The sequence below is a fragment of the Gavia stellata genome, chromosome 23, assembly GCF_030936135.1.
Source record: "Gavia stellata isolate bGavSte3 chromosome 23, bGavSte3.hap2, whole genome shotgun sequence".
Taxonomy (NCBI): Eukaryota; Metazoa; Chordata; class Aves; order Gaviiformes; family Gaviidae; genus Gavia; species Gavia stellata.
Window position 1 is genome coordinate 11,395,086 of NC_082616.1, and position 15,940 is coordinate 11,411,025.

The 15,940-nt window shown below is 40.8% G+C and overlaps 1 protein-coding gene across 5 annotated transcripts in view; it reads left to right on the top strand.

Moving 5' to 3' along the window:
- Window positions 1–15,940, top strand: part of RTN4 (reticulon 4) — a 47,501-nt gene that overhangs the window by 20,439 nt on the left and 11,122 nt on the right. For 3 of the 5 annotated variants that reach the window (XM_059828439.1, XM_059828437.1, XM_059828438.1), the window contains one exon: window positions 14,685–14,892. In XM_059828439.1, coding sequence (XP_059684422.1) covers window positions 14,685–14,892 — 208 coding nt within the window. Of the gene's footprint in view, window positions 1–6,819; window positions 6,990–11,015; window positions 11,057–14,684; window positions 14,893–15,940 lie in introns of those variants that run through there. The other 2 variants (XM_009816184.2, XM_009816185.2) reach the window with 2 other exon arrangements.

Below are 15,940 nucleotides of genomic sequence, written 5' to 3' on the forward strand. Positions count from 1 at the left end.
TTTAGCTAAACTTAAGCATGTCATGACTTAATATTTTTAAGTCATTTTCTGTAAACTTCTCTATGGAGGCCAAGGGTAACAGAAAGTGTTAGTGCCTGCACTTTTACCTTTTTCATATCTGATTGCTTTAGTACTTTTTTTTTTCTGTTTATCAGGGATGGACTCACTGTCTCCTTCTCTCCTTCAGTTCTCCTGCTGGTGATCTGTTGATACAGAAATAAGTCACTACTCACTGCAAGCTCTTCTCTGGTTGTCTACAGGCTGGGCATTAGGTGGCCTTCCAAACTTGCTCTTAATACGTGATAGTAAGGCAAGGATGGTGTTTCAGTCTGCTGTGTGTACATGATTTGAAGAAGCATTTCTTTCTTTTTGTACACAGTTCAGACATCAGACTTTAAAAGTTAGGAAAATACCCTTGCTGCTACTGTATGTGTCTGGAATCTGGAAAGGAACCTGCGCATCTCCACTCATGTGACTTGCAGCTTGCATTAGATCAAAGCCAGTGGTTTAAAATAAGTAGTGCACATGAGGGACCTTACTATTCGGGTTACTAGGAAAGTGGCCATTAAGAAGTCGAGTGTCCTGCAAACATTAAAATTGGTTTAATACACAGTACAAATAGTAATTTCCATTTTTCTTTTCAGGTGGGGCTTGCACTTCACTGTAGTTAGTTTTTCTTCTAGTAGTGTGTAGTTAAAGTAGCATAAAGTTGAAGGAGGGCTAAGAACATTGTAGTGTTGCATTCTGTTCTCTAAACTGAATTCCTCATGAAATTCCTGCTCTTTGTAGACTAGAGGAGTACTTTGCTTTTTGATATTGCAGCACTCTGCTGGTACTGAAGTCTTGCACCAGAAGCATTCCCTCTAAAAAACAGCTACTGCAGAAAGCACAGTGACTCTGTTCTAAATAAAAAACCAAATGCTACTCAGCAGTAGTATCTTTGTGCAGTAGCTGCAGTCTACAGTTCATAAAATACTACATTCCTAATGTATGTCTAGTGCATCAAATGTATTTTGGAAAGGAATAACAGGTGTATGTTGAGGGGAATGTCAGGGTGTTGGGGCAATTGAACTAGGGCTTGGAAAATAAGGTAGGGGATGTAGTTTCTATGTTTAACTTTGCATGATAGTTGCCATTCCTCCTGTCCCACCTCTTCTATCTGTACAGGTAGGCAGAAAAGAGTTTCCCTTTTCCATTGTGATGAAATTTCCGTGATACTTGCGCTGTTAAAACACTGTTTGTGTTCTGTGAAGATCTCACTCCTTGTGCTCGGGCCTCCAGCATATATTACTGTCTAGAGAACAGCTGCTGTGTATCTTTTACTTTATGTCAAAGGGTTAATTGTTTAGAGATCGGACTACTTCATAAAAGAAATTACACTAAGTGTACTAGCTTTTTTGTTAGTTCTTCTAACAGGAAGCCTTTGCAGAGGTTTCTTTAATCATTGCATGGATGCAGCAGACTGGGGATGGCAAATCACTGCCTTGGGAAGAAAGACTCTTACTTTGGGTCTGACAAGGACACAGCTGCTGCTCTTCTGTCTCTGGGAAACTGCCAGAGAAGCTGCACATAAAACCATTTGCCATAGCAGGAGAGGAAAGAGTTGAACGGTGTCTTCGTTCTCCCATGTAGTGGCATAGTGCTGGGACGGGACACCCATCTGTCCAGCATTGGTGTTAGCTGCGGGATGGGAGCTGGGCCAGGCACAGGGCTGGGCTGGGCGTGTGGGACACTGCGGAGCTGTCTACAGTCTTTTCGTCAATGTTGTGCTCACTCTGTAAAGTAGTTGCAATTTTACTTTTTGACATGCCTTGTTGTTTGGGAAGAAAAAATACATTTTTTCCTTTACTTCGGAGGAACACGTTCTCAAAGCTAAATAGATGAGAATACTAACTCAAAAATGTGGTCCGTTGTTTCTAGGGTTTTTTTCCCCATAGTCTGTGCTGTTTACTTTTTTGCTCACTTCTGCTGTATTATAGAACACAGAACTGGACTTCTGAGACCTGCCCAAAGAATCTAATGACAAGCCATGAACAAAATCAGTTGTCTGCTTTTAATACTACACTATTTAAGCACAGTTTCAAAGTAGCAGCAAAGAACTAACACATACACTTGTCTTCCACACTCTCAGAAAGGAGGGATAATTCATCACAAGGCCAAGAAATGGATCTGTGTGTGTGTTTGGCCTTCTAAGTCTACCTTTATTGTGTGGGGTTTTTTCTGTCTTCCCATCAGTGGAACTGAAATAGATTTTTACTGTGCCTCAAGACTTCTGGAAATCAGTTGGTGTGATTATATGACTGATGCTTGTTGAAACATTAATCTGTACTGCCTTACTGGTGCACTTAAATTAAGGTTCTTGAACACTTACTTACTGGTGCTATTTTCTGAAACTAACCTAAGTGCCAACATATCTATGTGTACCTAAAATGTAACGTCCACCAGTCCCAGTGGACTGCAGCAGCTAACAGAAAAAAAGGGTTGCGGATTTTTTATTAAAGCTCTACCACTCCAATAAAGCAAATGTAAAGCTTTGGACTGCCTCAGGGGTAGAACAGGGTTTGTTTAATGCTGCCTGGCAGACCCTTTGGGTAACCTGTTTTATTTTGTAATGGTACCAGACCATAGGGACCTTGTACTTCATAGCTGCATAGGTTTAAAAAACAAACAAAAAACCCCAAAATCAACTTCAGAACTGTAGTTAACTATAAAGAAACCCCTCTCCTTGTAAAAAGCTCCTATTTATAGCAATTTCAACAGCAAATACCCTCTGCAACACCTACTGCCTTGAAGACAGTCATCCTTTCCCCCCGCCCTTTCCATTTCTGAGTATGTGCTGTATTTGGCTTCCAAGCAGATAATCCTGCTGCTTCACTCTCGCCTGACTTCAAAATACACATTTCTGATCTCCATTAAAATACTGCATATGGAGCTGTGACTTCGGAGTGGATGTCTCCTGACCTGTGCCACAGCCGGCGCAGCTCCAGCTCCTGCCGGGGCTTGTGCTGGTGGGGTGCGTGCCCCTCACGCAGCGCAGGGGCTGGGGAGTCACCTTTTAAGGCGTGCTCGTAAAAGAGGGCTTTGATGCCATCTAGTGCTTGTAAATGAAGTGTAACTCCAGTACCCTGTGCCTTTCAGAGGACTGCATCCCAGCTTTTGAGAAACTCAACTCTTGAAATTAGTTTAATATTCTTAGAGCTGAAAACTATATATATTGCATGTCTTAGCCCTTCTGTTGTACAGACTTTCTTCACTTGATAACCCCTTATTTACTTTTGGGTGGCGACCATCAAGTCTCCCAAATAGGCTAGAAAACCATGCTTTCCATAAACCTTCTTTTGGTCCAGGAGCATGGAGGATTTTATATTATTGAATTACAAAATCAAAGTATATTGTAGAACCCCCCCCAAAATCTAAACCTCTGACCACGACAGAGTTGTGTACCAAAATGTAACCACATTGGCAGTTTAAATCTCTCAGTATATTAATGTTGAGCATTACAATGTTTGAAAACAGCATTGAGATCTTTACTATCAAGGCAGTCAGTTCCACAAGGCACCCTTGTTTCATGGTGTTTTTTGAACATCAGGCTCTGTAGGCATTCATTTCAGATTAAATCTTACGGGTTTACAGCTCTCTTGTTTTCCTATCTGCTCCAGGGTACTCTCTAATTCAGTTACAGAAATCTAGCTAATTACTAATACCGTACATTTCCCAGATTTTCTCAAGGGGGCAAATTCAAAGGTGAAGTCCAAGTGGGAATTGCACTTTGAGAGGGGTGGCTGAGTGGTTGTGGTGATGAAGCTTTTCTTTCTAATCCCGAATCACGGGGGCGGAAGTAAAATGCTTCCTGTGATATTCTGTAATAGCAATTCAGTCATTACAGTTGTGTGACGCTTAAAAGAAGTTAGAAATGCTGCTTTACACCAGCACTGTACACCTTTGGTTCATTTCTGTTAGTTTCTGTATTTGTAGTTAGTTAAATAGAGCGATTCAGCAGGTGGGAAGTATTTGTTTTGGTTTTGTTTGTTGTTTTTTATGGGGCAGAAAAATACCTTGGAATGCCTTTGGCGTTTCTTTGAGGAGCTGCTTATTTGTAAAATATAATTTAATTCAACATAAAATCTTGATTTAATTTAATCTGATTGTATTCTTAGATTCTTTGATTGTTTAGGTAATCTTTTATGCTACCAGGTAAATAATAATAAATGGAGACTTCTGTTTCAGGATGGAGAATTTGTGGAGGAGTAGGAGGAATGAGGGGGGAAAAAACCCCAACCAACCAAACAACTGTGAGTGACGTTTTTCTGAAGGAAAGACCCAGACCTGCTGTGTTCCATTAAAGCTCTCATGTCGCCCCTGTTGAGAGGCAGAGGCTTGTATAGCTAAGGCCGCTAACAGAGCGAGGCTTTGGGGCAGTTACTTGAGAGTGGCTGAATTACGGAGAAAATGGAGCGCTTGTAGTAAGTTACCAGCTTTCCCAGAAGCACAGATAGGCAGACAGCTTTGAATGAGGCTTCAGGCCAGAGCAGAATTAGGTAGTCATCCAAAATGCTCTCCTGTGGGAAGTCAAGAACACTCTTCGGTGCAAAAATGCTGTTGTCAGTCCATCTGCGCAGGGTGATTTAACAACTGTGTAGTGAGTAAACTGCTCACCCAGCAGGCATGCAGCCCTTTGAATGTAGGTACGTGCAGTAGAAGAACATGTTTAGAATTGATTGTGTCTGTTTTAGTTGTCTGGGTGACTTGATAATACCATCTTGTAAGTAGCCTGTTAGTTGGATAATTTTTGTTTAGGCGTTGGTGTAGAAACAGGCATACAGTTCCATTAATGAAACAATAAAGCTTATGTAAAAGTTTGTTGACAGTGCTGCTACTTGGTTTATAGGTAGAGTAGGGTTACATGGGTGTCTCTTGGCCTGAAATAAGAGATGCGAGTACAAAGGGTACAGACTTCATTTTAGGTATCATTTGCGTGCAAGAGCGAACATTGAGTATGCAAAGAGTAAAGAGGAGGATCTTGAGGGCAGGGAGAAACTCCTGTGGAGGGAGTTAGTGGCTCGTTTGAGGTGGGAGGATGGGGACTGGTAACACAGCCATTCTCATGGCATGGCTGGGTGTTTGTCCATGTTTTGGCTGCTGCCCATTTGCTGTGGCTGCATGTGTGGCTATAACATGTCTGCTGCATGTCTGTTTAGGAATGTGTTGCATAAATGTACTATTTTAAGTATGTAATATAAAGAATACGAAGAAGAAATGAAGAGGCTTTTATTGCGTGTCTTTAGAATGGGAAGAACTTCCTGAAAGCATGAAGTTTTTGACTAATTTAGTGACAGTGCAGTCACCCAAACAAATGTGGGGGGAGAGTCACAGATTTTGATGGTTTCTGGTTGATCTTAAGAATTCCAGCTCAAAAGACAGCAGATTTTCAGACGTTTTTTGTACTTTGTTTGTATAGAGCAACTTTTCAAATTTTCTTGCGCTATGATATTTGAATACATGCTTACCACTTCCCTCCTATAGTATGTGTTTCGATTCAGCTGTCGGAATCATGAATGAAATGCATGTCTTTGTATAAGTTAAAATTATATGTAACTGGTCTTGCTGTTGAAGGAGGCTTTAAATTTATGTAGCAATTGAAGCAATAAACAGGGCTTTCAGGTAACTTTGCGGTAATCTTTCTCCGTGTAAGATTTTCTCTTTTGATGAAAAGCAAAACTGTCTATTTAAGGACTGAATCAGAATCTCTATCCTAGCCAAAGAAACCTTACACAAGGTTTCTTGTGTAAATATGTGAATGTCCTTTCCTAGCTTTTTAGAAAATGGTGTATCACATTTTTAAGAGGTTTTGGAGCAATGCTGGGGAGTTTTTAGCATTTTATTGTCAGCCGCAGATCTTAAGAGGCTCCAAACTAGAAGAGTAGTCATATTTTCAGCAGGGATGGAAAACAGAATGACATCATTCTCATAGTTCTTTCAGATTTTGAGTTTCTGGTTTATGCTCATCTCATATCTGTACAATGCTTTCTGTATGTTACTTACTCTATGTTAGTAGTGTAAACTTTCAAGCTCTTGTTTTTATTTAAATGAAGGAAACATTTAATTGTCAAGTCTGTAGCTGACAGGATAGGATGCTGATGTAAAATAAAAAAGGGAAGGTGTTTGGTTGTAGGAATTAGAAACTGTTCTTCTCAAACCTCCATTTAGGTGAATTAAATATGGCTGAGCAGTTGATAGGGACTAAAGATACCAGCAAAAAGACTTCTTGGGTTCTTCCGGAGCCTCTTGCTTTTGTTACAGGCACAGAAAGGGTCCTATTCGGTTTTCCTTCAAGCTTTTCTTTAAAGGGAGAGGTGTGTTACAAAGATGTCTCTGTTAGTCTTCTAGACAGTCAGGCATTTGTTAAAAAAAATGAGGGGAAGGCTTGTAGGAGATTTATGGATGTGTCTTAACCATTGTTTGAGAAGCAATCTGTTTAAACCTTGTCTGGTGACTACTTTTAGCTCCACTCGGCTGCGACAAGCCGCTTAGGGCAGTTCAGCTTTTGTTAGCCTGTGCAGAGCCTTGCTGCACTGGCGTTTCCAATGCACTGGCACTGCTCTGCAAGGAGAAGCCAGCTCCCTTCATGACGGTGATTTCTTTCTCTGCCTTGGCGTCTTTTCGGTTCTGCTGGCAAGCAGCAAGAAGCAAATGGCGGCACCGGTCGGGGCTTGCATTTTAGTCTTGGTGGCGGAGCGTTAGCAGCCTGGTTACAGCTCGCACTGCGTCAGCCGTGCTCCACACCCCGCGCCGTCAGCTGACCGGCCTCCTGCAGCACCAGTGCAGCAGCAGACTGCAGACGCTGCTGGGGAAGCCCATGTTTCCCATCCTGGGCTGTAGATTTCTTCTCTTGCAGCTGTCCTCTTGGTATGCATAATTGATAATCACAGCTGGAGGGTAGATCGTTTGTGGAGAGATGGACAGTCAGCCGAGCAGTTGGAAGGATAAGGGTATTTGTTCTTTCGCCTTTTTTCCTTTTTTTTTTTTTTTAAGCTAAAGATGCTGCGGGTTGTTTTTAGCAAATGGTGTTTGTAGCATGTATTTGATTGTGTAATGTATCTGAAGATGTAAGATCTATTTGTACTGTATGCAAAATTGCAAAAGCTGTAGGTTAAAATGGGTAAATATGAGCAATGCAGAAGAATAAATTATTTATGTAGGTGAAATTGCTTGTGTGACACTGCAGTGCTACAGAGCATATTTAAAAACAGCTTGTTTTGGTATGCACTGCACAAATACCAGCATAGTCCGAATTTAGTTGATGTTCCTTTTGAAATTCCTAGATTTTTAATACTTCAGTAATACTAACCATTAACTTGAAAGAATGTAGTGTCTGTAGTTCACGTAGTTTAATGATTTTATGAGGAGAAATCGCATGCAGATACAACAGGGTGGTGGGGTTTTTTTCTGTTTGGCATAGCGTGTTTGGAGTCTACCCTTAATTGTGTTTGCTTTGGATTTTTCACAGTTCTGTTGGATTCTAGGTAAAACTGTGTCTGATGTTTCAGAATTTACAGCCATAATATCAAATTGTTTTAGGTAAATAAGTAGCTAACCTTAAATTAGTGTGGTTCTGACCTTTGTTCCTGTAACCACCAATGGGAGATCACCGGTGTAAATCTCTGTGGATCATTATATTAGTGCTCAGTGTGTAAGGGTTTAAGCCTTATTTGAATACGTAATCTTCAAACTTTATCAACAAGACAAGCTTTAAAGAATTTTAATAATCTCTGGATACTTAAATAAAGGACCCTGTCATGCTTCGTATTTGTACTTGTGAGGTTTTCTTTTTTTATAACTGTTGTTCAAAACCTGTGTTTTTTTCCACTTGGACAGAATCGCCAGCTGTCTAGAATCCATAGAATGCTCTACCAGAACCTAAAAATGTAGCAGAAAAGCCCTGCAGGGGAAAAATCTTTGCCCCTGCAAAACAAGTTTCTAGAAGTTCTAATCTTTCATTAAAGGGCTGTAAAATATTAGGAAAAAATATTCTGCAGTATCTAGTAATGTTTTGATGTGTAACTAGTTGAAATGTTCAGCCCTCCGTATGTCAGGCCTGAAATTCTTGGGGTTAAAAAAAAAGCGACAAAAAAGGGTTGAGATCGGAAGGTTTCTGTAAAAATTGAAAGGCAAGTTACCTTTGGGTATTCAGGCCCAATTTTCAGGTTTTCTTTTACAACCAGACGTGCAGTGGTGGTGGTGGTCTGTCCCTCACCGCAGCTGAAAGCAGATATTTCCAAGCCTAGAATTTGAGGCCTTGAGAATACTGGAGTCTGTCTTGGTTTAAAATTAATGAATTGCCCATCATGAGCATGCCTGTATGGCATACTGGGGGGGAATACACTAACCAGTGCAAGCCATGCTGTTACAGCTACATGGGGGCCAGTAATGTGGGGTCTGCTCTTGGCGTCTTTGCAAAACATAGACCTGGCTAGCGTGTAATGGAACTGGCCTCAAATGAACAAAGCAAACCTGAACCCATCCTACGTGCATATTTTGTGCTGGTATAACTGCTTCAAGCAGGGTTTTAAATTCCTCTTCCCCCCTGCCCCCCGCTTTGTTTTTACATCGTGGCATCCCCTTAGGTGGAGGAAGCTGGTTCAGTGCCTATTTCTACCTCCGAGGAAGTCCCTATTGCCTTGAGGTTTAATTATAGTTCAACTTGTAGAGATAAGGTCTAAAAGAAAATGGAAGCAGAGCAAGAAGAAGGTTTTCTGGGGAAGCAGAAGAGTCTGGTTCCTCTCCTTTTGCAACTGTTCTTGAAGCCTGGTTTAGTGTGGTTTCTGGTAGCATTTGTTTATAAAAAGACGAAGACGCCTTGTTTCATGTGTTCTTCCTTCCTTAGGTCAGGCTCCAGTGGCATGGAAAACGATGGGTAAAGTTCAGGGACTGATTACGCTATTCATCTTGCCCCAAAATAAATATAGAAGCAGATATTGCGACATGCTTCTTGCCATGCTAAAACATAACCTTAAAAAAAAAGAAAAGTAATTATCAAATCTAAAACCAGAGAAGAGCCAAAAGTATTGTTCATAGTTAGACTTTCCAGCTAAAGCACTACTTTCTAATTAATATAATCATAAACTTAGTTTTGGTGTGCGTGTTTCTTGTGCTACAGCCATAGTAGTTGAGGAACCAGCATAGTGAAAGTGGTACAACCTGTGGTATTAATACCTCGGTATTGATCATCTAGATAGGCAGGATGAAACAGGTTTACCCTGGGAATGGCATGACTTTTATTTTTGGCACTTCTAAAGACAGGCCCCCATGGAGTAATTGGTACTAAAATGTAACATTTATTTATTTAATTTTGAATTGTTTTAATGGCTGAATAATGCTAATGGCAGGATGAACACTACAGCTGTACTCCCACGTTTCCCAGGATTTTTAATTTTTTTATTAATGTGCTGAAAATCTATCTGGATTCTGGTTCAGATTAGTTAAATGGTGGAAAAGGTTGCATAGCCTTGTGCAGCCCTTGATCTTTTTATCACGAGTAATCAGGGCTTTGGAATGATTTTCCCAGCTCATACATTGTACGCATATGCACTGATATGATTAAGTAGAAATGAAAGAAAACCACTGCTTTGGCTCGTTAGTAATTGTTAGATAGTATTTGCATTTTTGGGGGACTATCTGGTAGTGTCAGACTTCGTTCTCCTTCTAGCAGGTACTTGTGAAATCGCTGTCACTTTTTCTTGCTAGGGATGGTGGGGCAGATGTGCCAAGTCCGAAACACGTGTGATGCAGACTTGTTTTCTGACCTTTGGGAGCCAGTTAGACAAGCCTGTCGGTCCTGCTGGACGTGCCACTCCTTTGTAACGTCTGCCCCTAGGACAGGGAAAGCTCTGTTGCTCGAAGTCAGCTCCACGCGCTGGGCACCACGCACGCTCATGCTATAACCACCCACTCACCAGCCTGGGATTGTCGTCTTGTTACTGACTTGCAGCAAGGCAGTCAAGGACCAAACTGGCTTCCAGCGCGTCTGGTCGGGGTAAAACAAGGCTTGAATCCTGTGGCCCAGTCTGTAACTGCTCCTGCTTAGGATGTCAACCGTGATATGAATTTGTCATTCTGATGTAGGAAATCTTGAAAATGTCAAAGCCCGGTCTGCTAATGGTGTTTGTGCTTGGAAGACTTTGATCACTTGATGGGTTGGTGGCTTCTCCTTGGGGTTGGTCTGTCTCCAGCCGGGGCTGCCCCACACCGGGCTTGACCAGGCTTTGAAAGCGGAACTGCAGGGTCAGATCTTGCCTGCTCGATACTCTGCATAAAAGATCAGTGGAAACCCTGAAGATCGCTGTCAGACGGGTAAATACGAAGTTTATTTAGTGTAACTGGAAAATGCCTCTCTAAACAGAAATTAACAGCAATTTGCCTATTTGTGGTTGTGTCCTGGGTTTTGCTGGTCTCGAGTTAATTTTCTTGACAGCAGCCTGTATGGTGCTATGGTGACAGTTGTCACCGAGCGCTTTAGATGCAGCTGAAAGCTGCCCATTCTCAACACTTCCATTACATTCCTGTATTAGTACAACACTGGCTGTTCTTAAATTGATCCAGAAGAGGCTCTTACTTGTGCTTCTAGACTGTTTTTACTATTATTTGAAGAACATAAAGAATTTCTGCTTACCTTTCAGATTACAGAAAGGTTCTAGTGTAGTGGCTGTTGTTCATACAGTGTGTGTAAATCGTACACTGTTTGCGGTTTTTCACTCTTCCTTCTCCTTTTACACAAACAGCCTTTCTTTGGGGCTGAAGCCCAATTTTTGTTTGTTTCTAAATACTGGATAGAGAGTCGTTGTTCATTGTGAAGGCGAATCTCTTGCTCCGCAGCTGCATTCCGAGGGCTTAGCGCAGAGGCAGCCATTGGCGGGGGCCGGCGAGGTTTCGCGGCGGCAGGCAGTTGCGTATATCTGCTGACCTCCGAGTGCCCTAGCAGGAAGTGAAAAGGCGCTGGGTAGTCAGCTGTGCAAGGTCTGGGTGCATGCAGGCACACTCAAGATGGATGCCAAAATGGGTTAGTCCCTTTTTCTTGGTTTTCGTTAATAGATGTGAATTAAACTCGCTTGTAGATCTCAAGGCTTTTAATTTCTCTTTCCAAAAAAAAAAAAAAAAAAAAAGAGAGGGTTACTTGGTTCAGTTTTTTTTTTTAAAAGAGAATTATCCGGTTAAATATATTAAACCACTTGTTTTTGTCATCAAAAAACAATGTGAATTGTTCAGTTTTAAGTTAAATGTCTGTGAAAGAAAGAAAAGACTTAAAAAAACCCCAAAACCAGTGATAAACCTATCACGGCACTTGCTTTAAAAGCAAAATGTAATTGGATGAGTTCTGCATGTAAGGCACGGATGCTAGCAGTACTATTTTTAGATGTGCCAAGTGACAGTTCGTGCTTACCAAATGTAGGCAGCTGTTCTTGCTTTAGAATAGGCCTGGAATACTTGCATTAAATGCATGAGATTATAGTTCATACTGCATAAAATAAAGCTTAAAACAGTTTCCATGAGGAAAGATACTGCTTGGCAGGGCTGTTCTGAGAGTGGGTTGGGGTTTTTGTTTCTCTGTTTTTTTAATCTGCTGTGAATGTCTTGTGTAGAAGTTAAAGCCAGAGAGCTGCTTCTAGTAATGCTTTTAATCTTTTCTTTTACTTAGAAAGAAATGAAATGCCTGTTTCTGATCAGTTGGAGAATATAAATCAATTTCATCATGTACTCTCTTGGACTGAAAATGACAAATCAGTTTTTCAGTCACTTGTAACACTGAATTTCCCTTGGAGGAATTTACAATGAAACAAGATATGTATGTCGTTAGGCTGAGGCTGATATGGTAGTTCTCCAAATGGAGTGGAGGCAGAGTGAGGAAAAATGCTTCATGTGCAGCTCAACTCTGCTCTGGGAGGCCCTAGCTTGGGGAATTTTCGTATCGATCACTGAGAACGAAAGACTTGAAGATGGCTTGCTAGAGGCCATTTGGCGTTTGTGGTGTGCTTTAATTCCAGCAGTTTACCTTTGTTTCTCCTGTTTTGGAAACTTGTCCCAGAGGTGAGTACTGCCTTTACATTCCTTATAGCTGGGTTCAGGTATAATGCGTTACTGCTGGTGATAAGGGATTTCCTACGAAGCAGGAAGAACCCACTGTCAGTGGAGACGCTTTAACACTGTTACAGAGGAGGGAGTATCTCATTTACAGAACTAATGCTGTCTGCAAACAGAGAGGAGTAGGGCTCGTGCTTAGTGTGTCACGTGGTATGGGAGCAGCACCCACATTTGAATGTATGGATGCTCAAATTGCAGCATTTAAAAATAAATATAGTTTCACTATTTGAAGCAAATAGAAAGAAATGAGTTTTTTCAAAGATTTCTTGCATGACTTAGGAGCACAAAATCCACCAATTTTTTGTTTTTGCAAGACTGGTTTTGAAAATTGCACCCATATATTAGGGATACTTGCAGCTCAATTTAGGTTTACAGTTTACAACGATTTTTTAGGTCAAGCTCACAGTTTCCTTGTAAGCTCCTTTTACAGGCTAAACTTGCTAACTGTAAGGCGTATAGAGACGCTAATAGACGCTTTTGTGATTAGCAGCAAAGCCCAGGAAACAAAAGAAAATGTTGTTAAATTTAGGGGTTATAGCCCATACAAAAGGAATTCTGCAATGACCTGATTTTTTGTTTGCTTGTTTGATTTTTGTAAGTGTTAAAGAAAAGTTGTCTTGCTTAGAGCTTCATTTGTGTGGCAGGGAAAATAGAAGTGCAGCTTTGTAACATGAAGAGACCCAGTGGAACAACAGGTCAACAGGGTGCGTGGATAGGTTGGGCTGCAGTTAGAGGAGGACTTTAGATTGGTGCTGTTCTGAGAGCAGGAGCCTCACCTCCTTCAGCTGGCTGCTCTATCTCTCACCCCATATGTTTGTGGAGTCACATGGTGAACCACATCCAGAATCTGATCTGGCTGGCTGCTTAGTTTTTATTTTATTTTTTTGGTGCAGTAGTTGTCAGCAGCATACAGAAAACCAGGCTGGTTCTCTGTGTGGCCATGCAGAGGAAAGGAGTGTGGGACTGAGTGGAGGTGGAGGTGTGAGGCTGTTTCTTTCCACAGCAGTTCTGGTTTATGACAAATTTAAGGTGTTCATGCAACTGTAACCTGATTCTGTCTGTAGAGCTTCAGGAAGTTTCTGCTGAAATGCGAATTACATAGTTGGAGAAAATATTTTGCATTATGAAAATGGACAGTTTAAGTTTCTGAGCAGGGTTCTCATCTTCCCAGCGCCTGCTGCTCATTGTGGTTTCCCTACAGAAATAATTAGGAAAGGACTTCAGCTTCTGAAACAACTGAAATTGCATCATAGCCCCAGTGGCATTTTCATGTTGTACCTACAAAGGGATTTTGCAGACTTTGCCCTACAGAGGCTACTGAGTATTTAATGTTGGTGCATTACTGCATTTTCATTCTGTAAGAAATAATAGTAATATTTTAATTTTGTATTTTCTTTTAGTCATTCAGAGTAAGAATCTGTTCTGAATTATGATACGCTATTTTACAGTTAACTTCAGTGATGTTTAGGATGAGATAGGATTGCTAAGCTTGTGTTGTAATAACTTTTCTGTAATTTATCTTGAGTTCTGTATCTAAAAATTCTTACCTCATGGCTATCAGCAAGCAGTTTTGATGCAGAAGAGGAATTTGTTCTTGTGAAAATCTAATCACCTGTGGAAGTAGAAATCACAAAGGATGAGTTTTATTGTATCTCTCACCATGAAGTATAAAACTAGACTAGATGCCCCTGCCCAGTTCTGTACTCAAGCAACAGAGAATGATGTTTGCAGATTTCATGAGTTCAGTAAGGTAATCAACCGGATGCAACTGCACCTGAAAAAAACCCAAATCTCCAATGGATGTACTAAGCCATTACCTTTGACTTGTGCAAGGGTGTAGTTTACTCTAAACAGTGATGCTAAAAATGGCATAATACTGTGTTCTCTCATGAGGGTTGCTTAAGGAAAAAATAAACTTGGTTTGCAAATGAAGTATTTTGCATAGTAGCACAGCAGATTTAGCCTGGATTGAAATTTCAGTGAGATTATTCCCTCTTGATGGCTCAGTCTGTCACCCATAATCAACATTATAAACTCCCAGACAAAAGGAAACAAAATGAGCTGTTAGTAAGTGTTGAGCAGTGCCTTTGCCTCTACCAGACTTGCAAAAATATAATGATTTAGAGATCTGTTAGTGTCTTGTCATTTGTCCTAACAGGGAACCGGAATCAATCTCTTCAGTGAGTGACCTCCACAAAATCCACAAAAATAACATGAAATGAAGCACAAACTGCTGTGGTTCTGGTGCAGAATACAGCACAGTAGTTGAAGAGATTAATTCTGACGTTGCTTAAGGGCAGAATTGTTCTTAAATTTTAGCAATTACATTTGAGGTAATCCTAATAACAATAATCCCAATAATCTGAAGTGCAATGCAAAATCAGTGCTAAAATAACCTCTTTCTAGTTGTAATTTCAGCTCTGGTTTGACAGTGAGATCGCGAGTTCCATTGTTGATGACTCTCAGCAGTCAAATGAATCACGTTTTACTGTTTTCATATGGATGCAAAAGGTATCTTGTTCTAATTTCTTACCTTTTTTAAATTTTAGTTGTTGACCTCCTTTACTGGCGAGACATTAAGAAGACAGGAGTGGTGTTTGGTGCCAGCTTGTTCCTGCTGCTTTCATTAACAGTGTTCAGCATCGTGAGCGTGACAGCTTACATTGCCTTGGCCCTGCTTTCTGTGACGATCAGCTTTAGGATATACAAGGGAGTTATCCAGGCAATCCAAAAGTCCGATGAAGGCCACCCATTTAGGTGAGGTTTTTCTTTTCATTAAGAAAAAGCGTGTTGTTTGGGGGAACAGTGGCATTGGTGCTGTTAGTAGCAGTAGATGGTGTATGCCATAATACGTTGCATAATAATATAAATAGCCTCTTTACTGACAAATCTGTTGCTCAGCCTATGACTACTCTTCTTTCATTTTTTCTTGGTAGGCATAAACAGCTGCAAAGAAAATGAATTGAGCACTTGGTACAGGGGATTTCCCTGGGAATGCTAGAGTATCTTAAGTTACATTAAAAAAAAAAAAATCTTCAATCTAATGGATAGTAGGTGCATTTCAGAATGTTATAGTCTTCAGAATGTGAACCAGTGGCAGATGATGTACAAAATTTAAAGAATACCCAGGAGATGCAGCACTTCCAATGCAATGTATTTAGCAAAAATCAGAATAAATGTAGCAGGGGATACTTTTATCTTTTTGGAACTTTTTTTTTTAAGAATACCCATCCAAGGCTGCCTTGCCATCAGCAGAATCCAGGTTCACTGCAGCCTGCCCTACTGAGAAATCCAGAAACTTGGACTCTGAATTCTAAGGCTTGAGGAGTTGAACCATAGGATTAATTTAGGTCCCCAAAGAGGACCTCTGAGCTCTTTGCTTTTAGTGATGAGCTAAGTCCTTGGGGCACACCATGTGTGCACTTCCCTGCAGCGTGGCAATACGGTATCTGTGGTATGCATCCTTTCCTGTGTGAAGTACAGTGGTGCCCATTATTACAAAGCTGCATCTTCAGAGAAATAAAAGCTTACTAATGTGTTAGAGTAATTACTAAGAATGCATGTTTCCTGTTTCCATACCAGCCCTGTCCCACACTGCTCAAACATGCTTCTCTCCTTTTATTAATGAAGTGGTTCAATCTCAACTTCCCTTGCACCTTTCAGAAACTCCTGCTTGCCCTCCTATTTAGAGCTCTCTTACTAATTTGGTGGTGTTTCCAATTATTCTTGTTCTCTTCCTCTCATCTTCAGTAACACAAAGTAAAATGTTTTCTTGGGTTTACCTCCATTCCTCCCTGACTGTGTA